The 14,073-nt window shown below is 33.7% G+C and overlaps 1 protein-coding gene across 1 annotated transcript in view; it reads left to right on the top strand.

Moving 5' to 3' along the window:
• HMCN1 (hemicentin 1) overlaps positions 1-14,073 on the top strand; it is a 420,986-nt gene that overhangs the window by 329,523 nt on the left and 77,390 nt on the right. Inside the window, exons 59-64 of the mRNA XM_081823192.1 lie at positions 2,299-2,458; positions 4,469-4,593; positions 4,822-5,005; positions 5,601-5,698; positions 6,810-7,088; positions 11,341-11,537. Of these exons, the coding sequence (XP_081679318.1) occupies positions 2,299-2,458; positions 4,469-4,593; positions 4,822-5,005; positions 5,601-5,698; positions 6,810-7,088; positions 11,341-11,537 (1,043 nt within the window). The remainder of the gene's footprint in view (positions 1-2,298; positions 2,459-4,468; positions 4,594-4,821; positions 5,006-5,600; positions 5,699-6,809; positions 7,089-11,340; positions 11,538-14,073) is intronic.

Below are 14,073 nucleotides of genomic sequence, written 5' to 3'. Positions count from 1 at the left end.
CTCTCTTGCTATCTCTGTTTCTCTCAAATGAATAAATAAAATCTTAGGGGGAAAAAAAGAGATCATTTATAATTGATTCAAAATACCTTAGTTTCATATTTTTTGGATATTTTATTTTTTCCAGTTTTGTTGAGATACAAGCACTGTCTAAGCTTAAGGTATACAGCCTAATGATGTGACTTACAAAATACCTTTAGATTCACAAAAAATATTGTCAATTTTCTATCCTACATTTATCAGTAGATTTGTATTTTCATGAAAATGGTCATAACTGTGGAAAAAAGAATAATAGAAATTTCATAATCTCTATTTTTTCATGTTTACTGAAATGATGACTTTTAATAGTATATATTCTATTGAATTACTTATTTATTTTAATCTGGTATAACTTATTTTGAGCTAAGCCTATAGATCTGTTCACATTTATGTTGGTAAGTAAGATTTAACTCATGAAGAGATTGTAGTGTTTTCTAACTACAATTCAGGGATTAGGTAAATTTCAAGTAAGCATGAATCTTATACTATTTTGGGGTAAGAATAAGGAGCATTAGCTCATCCAACACTTAATTAACTTAATTAACACCTACTATGTTCCAGCATTATATTGAGCACTGGAGGAAGAACTTGCATACTTTTGATTTTCAGAAAAACTCTGATTATTTCTTTTCACCTAATGTTTAAATTGAAATGGAAGTCTAACTTGAAACTAAGTTGAATGCTAGTTTTTTTCTAGTTAAGTTTTTTGCTAGTTTTTTCCTGTTATTATGGGTACTATGAAAAGAATTTCTCATAAATTGTAGAAGTAACTGTGAATATTTATTATCTCCCTGTTGAACTCTGCTAAAGTTAACTTCAAAAATATTAATTTTTTTAGTTTTATCAAGATGTAATTGACATATAACATTGTATAAGTTTAAGGTGCATAATGTAATGATTTGATAAATGCATGTATTGCAAAATGAGATTAAAATCCATCATGTAAAAATTAAAATTAAAGAAAAATTGAAATAAGTTTATGAGTATTGGTGGTTTCTCTGATTAGTGATACTGTGAGATTTCAAAAGCAAAAAAGGGAAAAATAACTATTCAGAGGTTCAGCGTCAGAAATTATGTTTAATTTTGTTTAATGCATTAATAAATAATAAGTACTAATCATGGAGAATGTGGTATGACCAAACATCTTACCTGACTGTATATTTTATCATGTCTCAGGACTAGAGAGATGTGTATAGGGCCTAGTCCAGTACTTGTCCTATATTAGATACTCATTACAGCATGGCTCATTAAAACTCTCATTGATTTGACTAATGTAGTAACTCTAAATTCTGCAAATTTGGTACAATTATTACTGTCTTCTGGACAACTAAAATGAGATTTGGAGAGGCTGTGAAGTGATGTGCTGGTAAATATTTAACAACTGACTCTGCAGACAAGAAGGTCCTGATTTGTAGCCAATCATTTGTCAGTTTCTGTGGTGTAAATATCCCCACTGGGGCCCACTTCAAGTTCCCAACATGACGTCAGGGAACAAGAGGAGTAGGGAAGATGTGTAAAATTGGCTCTTGTGAGCTGGTGTGAGCTACCTCCAGCACACTACCATAATTATTTAGAAGAGGAATTCAAATGTGTTTCTGCTTGAAACCATTGTCAATATTTTTATAATACATTACCTCTCAATCATATAATTAAAGTGAAAAGCAAAGATGGCCAGAAAGAGTATAGAGATGATTGGATCTTGAAATGTACAACAAGCCTATCCATTGTTTAGAATAAATTTTTTTATTTTATTATGTTATATTAATCACCATACATTACATTAGTTTTTGATGTAGTGTTCCATGATTCATTGTTTGCGTATGACACCCAGTGCTCCATTCAGTACGATTTTTAAATTGCATTATGAAGAGAGAAACACCCAACTTAGATGCTTTTCTCAGACGTTGATGGCAAGATTTTGTAAAACGTTCTCCTGAACTATACTAATTCTGAACTATATTGAGGATTTAATCTAAACGTGAGTCATTTGGCCAGGAAGGACACCCATGAGGTAGATTTGTCACTAGCCCAACATATGGCTAAGTAATTGTATCAACTTACAAATACAACAAGAATATTGAAATGATTCCTTGACCTATTCCTCATTTAGAAGTAATTTATGAGGATAATAATAGTTGGATCTTGAACCACAATCTAGGAAAAATATGAAAAAAATGGCATATTGTTCTATGATTCTGTTGTATTTGTTAGACTTTATAACCTTATGCCTTGTTAATGAAAATCTTTATCATTTCCCCAAAGTTCCTCCAAGTATTGCTGGTGCTGAAATTCCAAGTGAAGTCAGCGTTCTTCAGGGAGAAAACGTTGAGCTGGCCTGCAATGCAAATGGCATTCCCACCCCACTTATTCAGTGGCTTAAAGATGGAAAGCCCATAAATAACAGTGAAACAGAAAGAATCCGGTATGTTTTAAAAGAATCTTTGCATCATTAATTATAATGTATTCTACAATGCTTTATGCTTCAAATTTCACATGAATAATACCAAATTCAGTCTCATGGGAACTTGGCTATCATTTTGTATTCAGAAAGAAAAAAGATAACATTTTAAAGACCTGGACACAGAAATTCTCCTTAGACAGTTGCTCAAAAGTGTGTGCGTGTGTGCTGCACACATGTTTGTAAGTTTTCCGTATCCATCAACATCAATGAGTGAATGAGTGCTTGGCTCATTTTGAAAAAAGAGACAATATCGTCGTAACCTAGTTCATTCCTTGTAGTGATTTGTCCAAATCCCATTTTCCGCTGATACATGTTACCCATACAACAAATTACATGGAGATGGAATAACAATATGGTAAGGGCTTCCTGTTACTTTCAACAATAAATGCCTTTAGAAGAACAGTCCAGAATTCTACTCTCCGCTAGATTACTTCATCACAAAGCCCCACTGTATACACGTATCAGAGTAATTAAATTATTTGAAGAACCATACATGCATACGTAGGCATTAATTAAATGTATTACAAGCTTTATCATTTTAAACCAATATTTTAAATTTAGGGTTTGGACTGTTTTCTAGTCAATGAATTGAATATACATAATTTAAAGAAAGATAAGTAAATGTTATTTTCTTTGAAGTCATTGTATATTAAAATTTAGATATTAGTTCCCATTAGAAGATTGGGTAAATTGCCAAATAATATTTTAGAGATATGTTTTAAGTTTTATTTCTTTGGTGTGCACATATCTCAATAGTTAACAAGTATTTAATTATTTTTATTAAATCAGATGGTATCAACCATATTGCAAGCCAAGTACTAGATAGGTGGTGGGACCTAAAGATCTTATATGATAATATTTATACCCAGAAATTTATGATCTGTCATTCTTCCCTTACAATAAGATCCCAAATGCACTTTTTCTGTATCTCACTTACTGATTATTTGTTCACATCTCCGCAATACGTATAGGTTTGCAAATGGGACAATTTGCCAATCAACTTACTACTTTCCTTTGGTTATGGCAACCTCCTTTTTTGTTTATTCATATGATTAACCCATGGAATTTTAAAATTCATATTTTGAAAATGAAAAAATATAAGAGATTCATAATAATATTGTAATTTTCTTTTTTTGTAATTTTCAATAATCATATTTAATAACATTATATGTTAGAAATGGAGTGTTTACTTTTGACATTGGAAGACTCTAATAAAATCACTGTTGTAGGAATAACTATAGAAAGCCATTTAATCTCTTTCTAAAACAGGAAATTTGTTTGATAATTAATGGCTTGTGAAGGGAATCAGTAATGCAATAATATTAACTTAAATATCTTTGATCATCTAACCATACAGTTATTTACCATTATGTAATTCAAGGGTAAAGCTCTAGCAATTTGTGGAAAAATTTTTGCAAAATATACGTATACATAATACTGAGTTGTTGTCACAGTTTAAATAAGTTATCCTATTCTCATTAAAAATATTACTAAGTCATTTATAGTTAGTTTTTAGTATATCATTTCTTTTAGTTTCTCATTATAACATTCTTCAGATTTCATACCAGAATTTTTGATAATTTTCATTTAATCCAAACCTTATTTTAGTAACTAAGGAAAATGTATTCTAACTTTGAGAAAAACACGTCTTTGATTTGGATAGAGAAGTTCCCAACCTGATTTCATTCAGTTCCCGTTTTTCTCATAAGGAAGTGGTGGATGGAAGACATGAATTTTATCTGGTTCTGTAGAATTTTAGTTGATTGCATGAAATCCCCATCAGTTTTACTAGCTCTGACTTTAACAGACTTCCATGTACTTCGTGAAAAAGATACGAACCATTATATATCTAAGATGAAGATGCATTTTATGGTGGTATTTCTTTAAAGAACACAGTAACCCAGAGTGAGTTTTCCAGCTCTTAGCTTCACATGAATCATCTCAGTGCCTTTACTATGATGTTTCCTATAGGGTGACTGCAGATGGCAGTACATTAAACATTTATGGAGCTCTCCCATCTAACGTGGGGAAATACACATGTGTCGCTTCTAACCCTGCTGGAGAAGAAGACCAAATTTTTAACTTGAATGTCTATGGTAAATATGAAATTTCACTCTCTTTTGACTCTGCTACCTTCGGAATCTATCAGTAGAAATGAAGGTCCAGCAGTAGGTGCCTGAAGCATCTAGTTTTAAAATCTGATCACTGCCCTTTGCTTTTGGGATAAAAAGCAGCAGCATGGGCAATTGTAGTTGAACTGATTTGAACTAGTAATGCACACCCCACCCCTTCTCTCTCTCTCTCTCATTTTCTGCATGACATAGTTCCACCTGCAATTAGGGGTAATAAAGAAGAAGCAGAGAAACTAATGACTTTGGTGGATACTTCAATAAATATTGAATGCAGAGCCACAGGGACACCCCCACCACAGATAAACTGGCTAAAGAATGGACTTCCTCTGCCTCTCTCCTCCCATATCCGGTTGCTATCAGGAGGGCAGGTTATCAGGTCAGCTTTTATTATGTGTGATTTGCTAGATGGGTAAAGTCACTACGATTGTAGGCTTTAACTTTATCTAAATGGTGTTAAGAAATTTTTTTCTATTGTTTGGTTATTTTTCCCTTTCAGTATCTTTTTAGAAGAGGGAGGATAACAACTGTAAAATTAAAATGTTTTTTTATTCTTATTTAAATGCTCGTGTTTTAGTAAATTTGTATAAAATAGCTCTTTCATAGACAGACGTATCTATCGCATATGTATTTCCAAGAACTGCTATTTTAGAGAAAACTTTCTGTGGCAAAATAATAGAAAGATGCGTACTACAATCATGTGATTTTCATGTTAGCATCATTCTTTCTTAATGTATATTAGGAAAATATTCACTCTTAAATTATGTTATATTTTTAATGGCTTACTGTCAGTGCCTAATCAACTTTGTGGAACAAATTGCATTTGAGACATCTGTATTTGTGATGGATCATTATAAGCTTCCTAACTAAAATTTCCCAACATTAGTCATAATCTGTGTATAAATCAGAAATATTTTCTCTGTGTATGTTGAATGGGATTGAATTATGAATTATTGGGTCAAATTGTTTTTCAGGATTGTGAGAGCTCAGGTGTCTGATGTTGCTGTGTACACGTGTGTGGCCTCCAACAGAGCTGGGGTGGATAATAAACATTATAGTCTTCGAGTTTTGGGTATGTCTCAGAGATGACCCTAGTACTTTACAATATTAAGCAACAGGCTTATATTTAGATATTGACATATCAGAAAGAATTGGTAAAATAGGATGTTGCTAACTAGGAAACAATGCATTTTCTCCCAAGGGGTCCATATGTATTGGAACATACTGTCTGTCAAAACACTCTTCTAGGGGCACCTGGGTGGCTCAGTCGGTTAAGTGTCTGCCTTCAGTTCAGATCATGATCCCAGGGTCCTGAGATCAAGCCCCACATTGGGCTCCCTGCTCCACGGGAAGCCTGCTTCTCCCTCTCCCACTCCCCCTGCTTGTGTTCCCTCTCTCGCTGTGTCTCTCTCTGTCAAATAAATAAATAAAATCTTAAAAAAAAAAAAAAGTCTTCTAACCTGGAACTTTGCCTTAAGTCAAATCTAAGTTTTTAAAAATAGCATTTCAATCCTGACACAAGGACTCATCTTTTGATACAAAGAGAAAGTTCACACTGTTTTCTAATAATATTAGTGGCTCATTTTGAGTATTTAAAATATGAATGAATATGTGCAGATATATGTCTTCATGAGTGTGTGTGTGTGTGTGTGTAGACAGAGAGAGAACTGAAAACATTCCATTTCTGAAATACTAAGGTTTACTGGTCCAAATTTCTAAATCCCCAAGAACATCTCAGAACAGTTAAGTAACTATTTACTATAGCCTACAAATTAATTTTGTTGGATTATATAAAATTTACTCCAGAAACTGGTATTATTTTATTTATTCCCATACAGCAGTTGAAAATATACTTCTGAAACTGTAATATACATTGTAACAAGTTAAAGAGACAAACCTAAGAAGTTAAAAAATGGCCAAAACTTAAAGCACATTTAAATTTTTTGTGTTCGACAAGAAAACAATCCTGAGGTTTCATTGCTAATATCTTGGAAGGTTAATAATTAGCCTATCTAATACCTGTTTTTATAATAGCGTTATTTATATGCTATCTTAAATTCTATATTTTAATAGATCATAGAAACACTACAGAACTAACTGAACCATTAAAAAAAATTTTTTATCTAAGTTGGTCTCAAATTATAATAGATGTGTAAATTTTACCTGTTTTGTTTTCTGTATAGTGCCACCAACTCTGGACAATGCAATGGGAACAGAGGAGATCACAATAGTCAAGGGTAGTTCTACCTCCATGACATGCTTTACAGATGGAACCCCAACTCCCAGGATGTCCTGGCTTAGAGATGGGCATCCTCTGGGTCCTAATACCCGTCTGACAGTAAGCACTCAAGGAATGGTTCTTCAGCTCAACAAAGCAGAGACTGAAGATTCGGGAAGGTACATCTGCATTGCCTCAAATGAAGCTGGAGAAGTCAGCAAACACTTTATCCTGAAGGTCCTGGGTATGTAAACATTCAATAATTGGGAAATAAGTGACAATAAAGATTTAGTAAGTAAGTGTAATTCTTAGAATCACTTGCTATGGGGACAAAACTTGTAAAAACTTCATTGTATTTCATATTTCTGTTTTGTAATTTACCTAGGTTTACTCTTACCTGAAGAATGTTAAATTTATTTTGTTTCTTATTTGTCTAAAAGATGAAAACTCCTACTTATAAAACATTATTCATTAACAAAATCATACAACCAATTGATAAGTAGATTTTTAAGTTTTTTCAAGAATTAAAGCTCTTGATAAATACTAACTTAATGAAAAAGCATGATATTTATACTATTTTATGTTATTTCAAACAATATTTTCAAATGATCCAATCTCTAGATTATAGTTGTAATAGTCATTTCAAATAGTCTAGTTCCATTTGAAATGTGTATTACAATGTTCTATATGCAAACAAAAACACGTCTTTTACTTGAAGTAAAAAATTTTGACTTTGGGAGAGAAATGAAGATGAACTAGTTCCATAATTAATTATTTTGGGGGAGTTTTGTTTGTTTTCTCACTACAACGTAAGTAAAACCTCAGGCTCTTCCAGAACAAAATATACCTCACAAGGAACGATAAGAATAATTTTGGCATGAGGTTAGCATATGTTTTCAGAATGCTCTGTAATCTTCCTTATAGTACCTATACCAATTTAATCATTTGTGTAACTTTAAAAGTCTGCTTCATCCTTAGCTAAGCTCTGTGAGGGGCAGTACCCACCTTACCTATTGATGTATTCCCAGGATTTAGCATGGCATTTGACATATATTTATCCATTGGATTAAATTGAATGGAATTAGAACTTGCTAGCTGGATTAAAGGGAGTTTTAACTGTAGAGAGAGATAGAATGCTATCTAAATAAACAAAGAAGAGACTGTGGTATAGATGAGTGTTCCTTAGAATGAAAGGTGGTAGTGGAGGAGGTATTCCAGGGTATTTAGAGACAAAAGACAGAAGAAAGTGTGTGTTGATAAGGAAGGCTGGAATAACAAATTCCTGTGTACCAATTCACAGAGTCTCAGGAATAACAGGAGATGACATAAATGTGCTCTTGTACATTATTCACATATTAAGTATTAACTATTGGCTATACATTATGGGCCAGACATGTTTCCAGTCATCATGTAACAAATAATTGCTGTACACCTACAGTGTATGTGACATATGGCCTGGTCCAACATGTGGTGGTGGGAAAGGGAGAAAGCATGCTCCTCTAGGAATTCAGGAACCCAGCAGCAGAATCACAGTCCAGAGCATTTCTGGATGTAGAAAACTGAGCAAGAAAATAACAACGGTATTGTTAGCGTCGTGTACAAAGAATAGCCTTCCTAGCTACAGGGTTTATAAGGATAATATTTTCTTAAAACAGATTTGAAAACTGGCTCAGCAGAAAGATGAGAAGATTCAGCATTTCAGCATCTGTTGAAAGCTAATTCCATTAAAACCTGAAAAAGTCTTCCCTTGGATCAGTGCTACACTCCAAATGTGAAAGTAACCGTCCTAACCTGGGGAACTGCTATTCTTAGCAGTTGGTCAGTGATCATGCACTGCCTGGTCACCCCCAGCATCACTAGATGCAACAACAGAGCAGGAAAAAGAGGAAAGGTGAAGAGTTGCCCCCCCTAGGGACTTTTTTAAAAACCGTACAGAACCTCTTCCACTTACATCTCATTGATCAGAATCTTCACATACCACTCCATCTACCATCTACGGCAGAGGCTAGGAAATGGAGTTTTTAGCACACTGCCAGTCCCAACAAAATTGGGGTCTGTTAATGTGAAAGAAACAAATAGATAATATTGATTGGGTACCTAAAGGCAGGAAATAAGTGATGTTAGTCCAAGTAAATAGTATTGTAGCTCAGATTAGTAATGGAGGTGAGAGGAAAAAATGCATTTAGAAATAATTGCAGGTAGAAGTATTAGGACTTACTTGAGGATTTGGATATAGGAGAGTGATGAAGAAGATATCAAGGGTGACTCCGAGTTTCTGGTTTATATGACTGGATGATTGGTAAATCCATCTCATAAATGCAGGAAATGATGGAAAAGGACCAGGTTTTGAGGAATAAGGTAACAGGTTCTGTCTGAATACATGTTTAAATTGAAGTAGTGTCCAAATATTCCACTGGAGGTGTTTATCTGATAATTGGATTTGTGGATCTTAAGCTCAGAAGAGAGATGTAAGTTAAAAACATAAGTTCTGGAGTCATCAGAGTATGTATACCTCCTACTCTGTCCAAAGTATAAGACATATGAGAAAGACACAGAATAAAATAGTTGATAGTCACTTAACATCTATCTGTAAGATCTGATGACTGGGGGTTTGAATCAGGGGGAATATGCTGTTTCTATTATTGTTGATGTTGTTTTAAATCTAGTGACTATAAGCTTTGAAGATAAAGGCCATGCCTAATTAATTTTTGTATCCATAATGACTGAAACATAGTAAATAACTAATAAATGAAAGGAATAAAGAATTGACTGTAGTCAAATAGAGAATCAGATAACTGCTTTTGAGTAATATAGACAACATGCTTTGGAAATTTAAAGGGAGAGAAATTTTATTGTTGGTGTTAGAATCAAGAAAGGATTTATGGTTTTTACAAATGAATTTAATGACATTAATGTGACCTTGGTAGTATTTGAACATGCTCAGTTAGTGGATGGGACTATTGGAGGATGTAACAGTAGAAGGAATAGCATTAGTAAAGTCACAGAGCAAGAAAAGACTGGACTTGTTGAGGGAAAAAAGTAGTCAAATTTGAAGCCTAGGTTACATTTAAGTATATTAAAAGTACATAATTTTATAAAGATAAAGACCTATTGCAGAAGCTTTGGAAGCCATGATGAAGTGTTTTTATTTAATTCAGTAAGCAACATGGAAACACTGAAATCCTTAAGCAAGAAATCTTGGATCATTCTAAAATTCACTTAAGAAAATGGATTTTGACAGCAATACATAAGATGAATGAAAGTAAAAAAAGAAGTCATGTGGGTCAGTGGTTAAGAAACTCTGACTTCTTAATTATAGTCTGAAACGGTATATAGATTTAATATATTGTCTTTCTCCAGAAAGGAAAACAGGGACCATAGGTGGGTTTTTTTTTTTTTTAGTAAACAGGTTTTAATAACACCAACAGCTGTAGTAGACATTGTAGTAGCAATAACTTTTTAAAAACCTTTAATTATAAAATAAAAGATACTCAGAAACACAAAAGAAATGTGTAGTTTATAGATTATCTCATTGGATGCTCACAATGATCCTACTAGTTAAATAATAGTGCTATTCTTATTTTAGAGGTTTGCCCAAATCCACTAAGCTAATAATTATTGGACCCAGGATTCAAACTCAGGCTCTTTGACTGCAGATGCTCTTCTGTGAACCTCTGTTCTAAACTACGTGCCTGATTAAAAAAAAAAAAAAAAAAAAAAGTCTGATCCTTGGAGCTGTCCAACAGCTATTTTGGCTGCCTTGTGAAATAGTAAACTGGAAACGTTCATAGAAAACTTGAATGATCATTCTATGAAAAGACTGTTTTAAAGGGATTTCTAAACTTGAGAATAGTTGGACTTAAGGAACCTTAATGTTTCTTCCAAGCGTTTAGATTTTTAACATCCTCTTGAGAAAGGTAATTTAGAAATATAAATAAAAAAGGAAATTATTTCTGCCCAGACATAACAAATGTGTTCTATGCAGAAATAGTCTCCAAATGTAACTATTTTTTCTTCTGCTTAGTCATTGTTTCCTCTTAAAGTTCTGCAGGGAAAAGATGAGAGCAGAATTCCACAGCATTTGCCTGTTACTTTTGTAGAAACAATAGATATTTAGAAGGTACAAAAACACACTACTCTGTGGAAGTATCTCTCTTTAAAAAATGGTACAAGATGAGTTTCGTTTTTATGGTTCTCCAGTCTTTGCAGTTAGGTGAGACTGCTCTATGTATCTGAATCCCAGTTGCTGAGCTGTCATTGCCTTGGACAGGCTTGCCATTTATTTCATGATCTCTGATAGATATGAGCCATCCCTTTTAAAATAGTGCCAGTGACAAATGGTAATAACATCTAGGAATTGTCATTTTGGTATTTAACCAATTTGTAGTATATGAACATAAATTTGAGATGAATTTCCTTTTAAAGTTTTTCTAATCAGCAGTATTTTATCAAACAGCAAATTTATTTTGTTGTTGTTTTCAATTCCCTTTAAATAGAACCACCTCATATCAATGGATCAGAAGAACCTGTAGAAATATCAGTGATTGTTAATAATCCACTTGAACTTACCTGCTTTGCTTCTGGAATCCCAACTCCTAAAATTACCTGGATGAAGGATGGACGGCCCCTCCCACAGACAGGTCAGGTACAAACTCTTGGAGGTGGAGAGATCCTTCAAATATCTAGTGCTCAGGTAAGTGTCGAAGTCAAAAAAATTATTTTATCCTGGACTGTACTTCTCACTTGCTAATATAGGTGAAATGGAGAAATTAATGTTTTTGAATCCAAATGGATCACAGATCCCTCTCAGTAACTTTCACAAAGGTAGATTGGTTCTACGGTATGCATGCTTGGGTAGACACAGGGTAACATGACTAAAAAAGAGCAGTAGAAGTATCATATTAAACTTGGAAGAAAGCAAGATACTTTAATTTTTCATGTTTTTTCACAGTGCTGTAAGTGAGTATTACCTGAAGCTCTTAACTTGTGCCATGCGACCCTTTACAGAACTGGCAAAAAGCAGTTCAACATATGTACATATGAGGCCTCCAAGAGCAATTTTGGTCTCTCAAATGAACTAGCAGACATGAAAATCTGAAGAGACACAATTTTTCAAACAACCAATGCAGTAAAATTGTTCTTTTAGTTTGTGTTTAAGGAAATTCATCAGAAACATAAATTTATTAAAGAGGAGTATGTCTGGGATGCCTTATCATAACAATCTTCTGTTTTACTAACAAAGACAAATCTTATATTACAGATATTCTCCATCTGTGCCCTAATACCCCCGTCCGCAACTTTGGGATAAAAGTAGTAATAATACCTAACTCCTACACTTGAGGATTTAAAAGATCACCTAACATGCTTAGCTTAGCGCCACAGGCATGTAGTAATGTTAAATAGAGTTAGATAGAATTGTTTTTCCTGCTGCTACTGTTGTGATAATCATCATCCCTTTAAACATGGCATAAATTATTTAATTATATTCTGTGTGCATTTTTACTGAGGAAAGAGGAAGGAAAGGGAGCTGGAAAAAGAGAGCAAAGGGCTATGAATTGTCTACTGTGTCAGTCCTGACTTCAGCTCTGGGCTCAATCACACCGGTGACCATCATAACAACTCTGTGAGCAAGTCTTTATCTCCATTCTACACCACCAGAAACAGGCACAGAGAGATCAAGTACTTGCCTGCCAAGTACTCAACGCTGTTCAGTGATAGAGCTGGGTCTCAATCCTATATCCACTTCAAAAGCCTACCCAGTGGAACTCAGCACATTCCTTGTTTCTAATATCAAGGAGAACACGCCTTCCATTCCCCTCTTTTCTCTCCGTCAAACATTGCAATAACTCAGAGAAAACTGGAGTTAAGCTTTCAAACAACTTACTGAATGAAAATCCTTGAATGATATAATTTCAACAGATAAAAAAGGAGCCAAAAGAATTTTGTAACATAAGGAGACAGGGAACTGTATGGAATAGAATTATAAATACAAAGGAATAATGATAAACAAAGCTTATAAGGAATATTAAGGCCACATCATAGTAGGTCTTAAATGGAAACATTATAGAGTTTGATTTAACAAAAGGAGACAGAGATGATCCCATTGAGTATTAGATGGGACCCACATGAGCTAGCCATTGTGGAGAATACAAACATAATACATAAAACCTGTCTCAGCCTTCAAGAAGTTTCCAGTTGTCTAGGGGATATGAAACTACACACATGATAAAATTAGGAAAAGAAACAGTAAGAAAACCATTCAAGATATTTTAGAAGTAGAAAATTAAATATTATCAAGTCCCAAGACTGATCTTGGTTCCTCTGCTCCTCTGTGTTTTCAGGGCATTTTGTACATTATACATTATATTTCACCTATCACATTATATTTCACTTATCTGAACTTTGTCTTTTCATGTATGTATCTGTAACATACAGTTATGCCTGACACATATTGGAAGCTTTGCAAATTCCAAATTGTGTGGTAAAGACAGGAGTTTACTAAAATATCTTCCATCAAACACTAGTTCTGTGAGTTATTCCAGTGGAGGAAATTCTGTGACCGAATAGAATTGGAAAACTTTATATACTATACCTTCCTCTCCTTTGTGAGCCATACTGCATGTCAACAATCCTGAAAAATACTACTCTAGAGAAATATGATTAACTGTCACTTTTCTGACACTCTATAAACAGAACACAGTTTAGAAAATATAGCTACGAATGATGACTGTAGGCATCCAGAAGGGCACAAATTGTCAGGAAATATTTATTGGAGGAGGTAAGATTTAGGAGTAGACATGAGTGATGGTTCAAGTTTGGGTAAGTCAAAACAAGCGGAGAGGGCATTATTAATTGGGAATAAAGTGAGTTGATAGAGAAAAGTTGAGTTTTAAACGACTTTCAACATACGATGGGAAATGCGAAGTTATTCTCTAGGCCTCGGTACATCATTTTAAATTCTTAATTGAAGGACTATGTGAGTGCCATTCTTCTTAAAGTTGTATTTAAGTATTTTTGCAAGCATACTAGTCTTAAATTTTTTTCGAAGGAGTTTCTGCGGCCTACCAAAAAGTTTTTCCATAACCTATAAAGTCAGTTTTGAATGTAAGAATTTAAAAATTCACAATATTCTAGGAATGTTCAAGTAGTAAAATAAATGAAAACAGGATTTTTCTGCTTTTCCAAAATACATTTTTCACAGAAGTAAGATCGTCTGTTTTACAGAGTAT

Source organism: Leptonychotes weddellii, chromosome 6, assembly GCF_054177405.1.
Source record: "Leptonychotes weddellii isolate Sample4059 chromosome 6, ASM5417740v2, whole genome shotgun sequence".
Lineage (NCBI taxonomy): Eukaryota > Metazoa > Chordata > Mammalia > Carnivora > Phocidae > Leptonychotes > Leptonychotes weddellii.
This window is presented reverse-complemented; position numbering and strand designations above follow the sequence as displayed.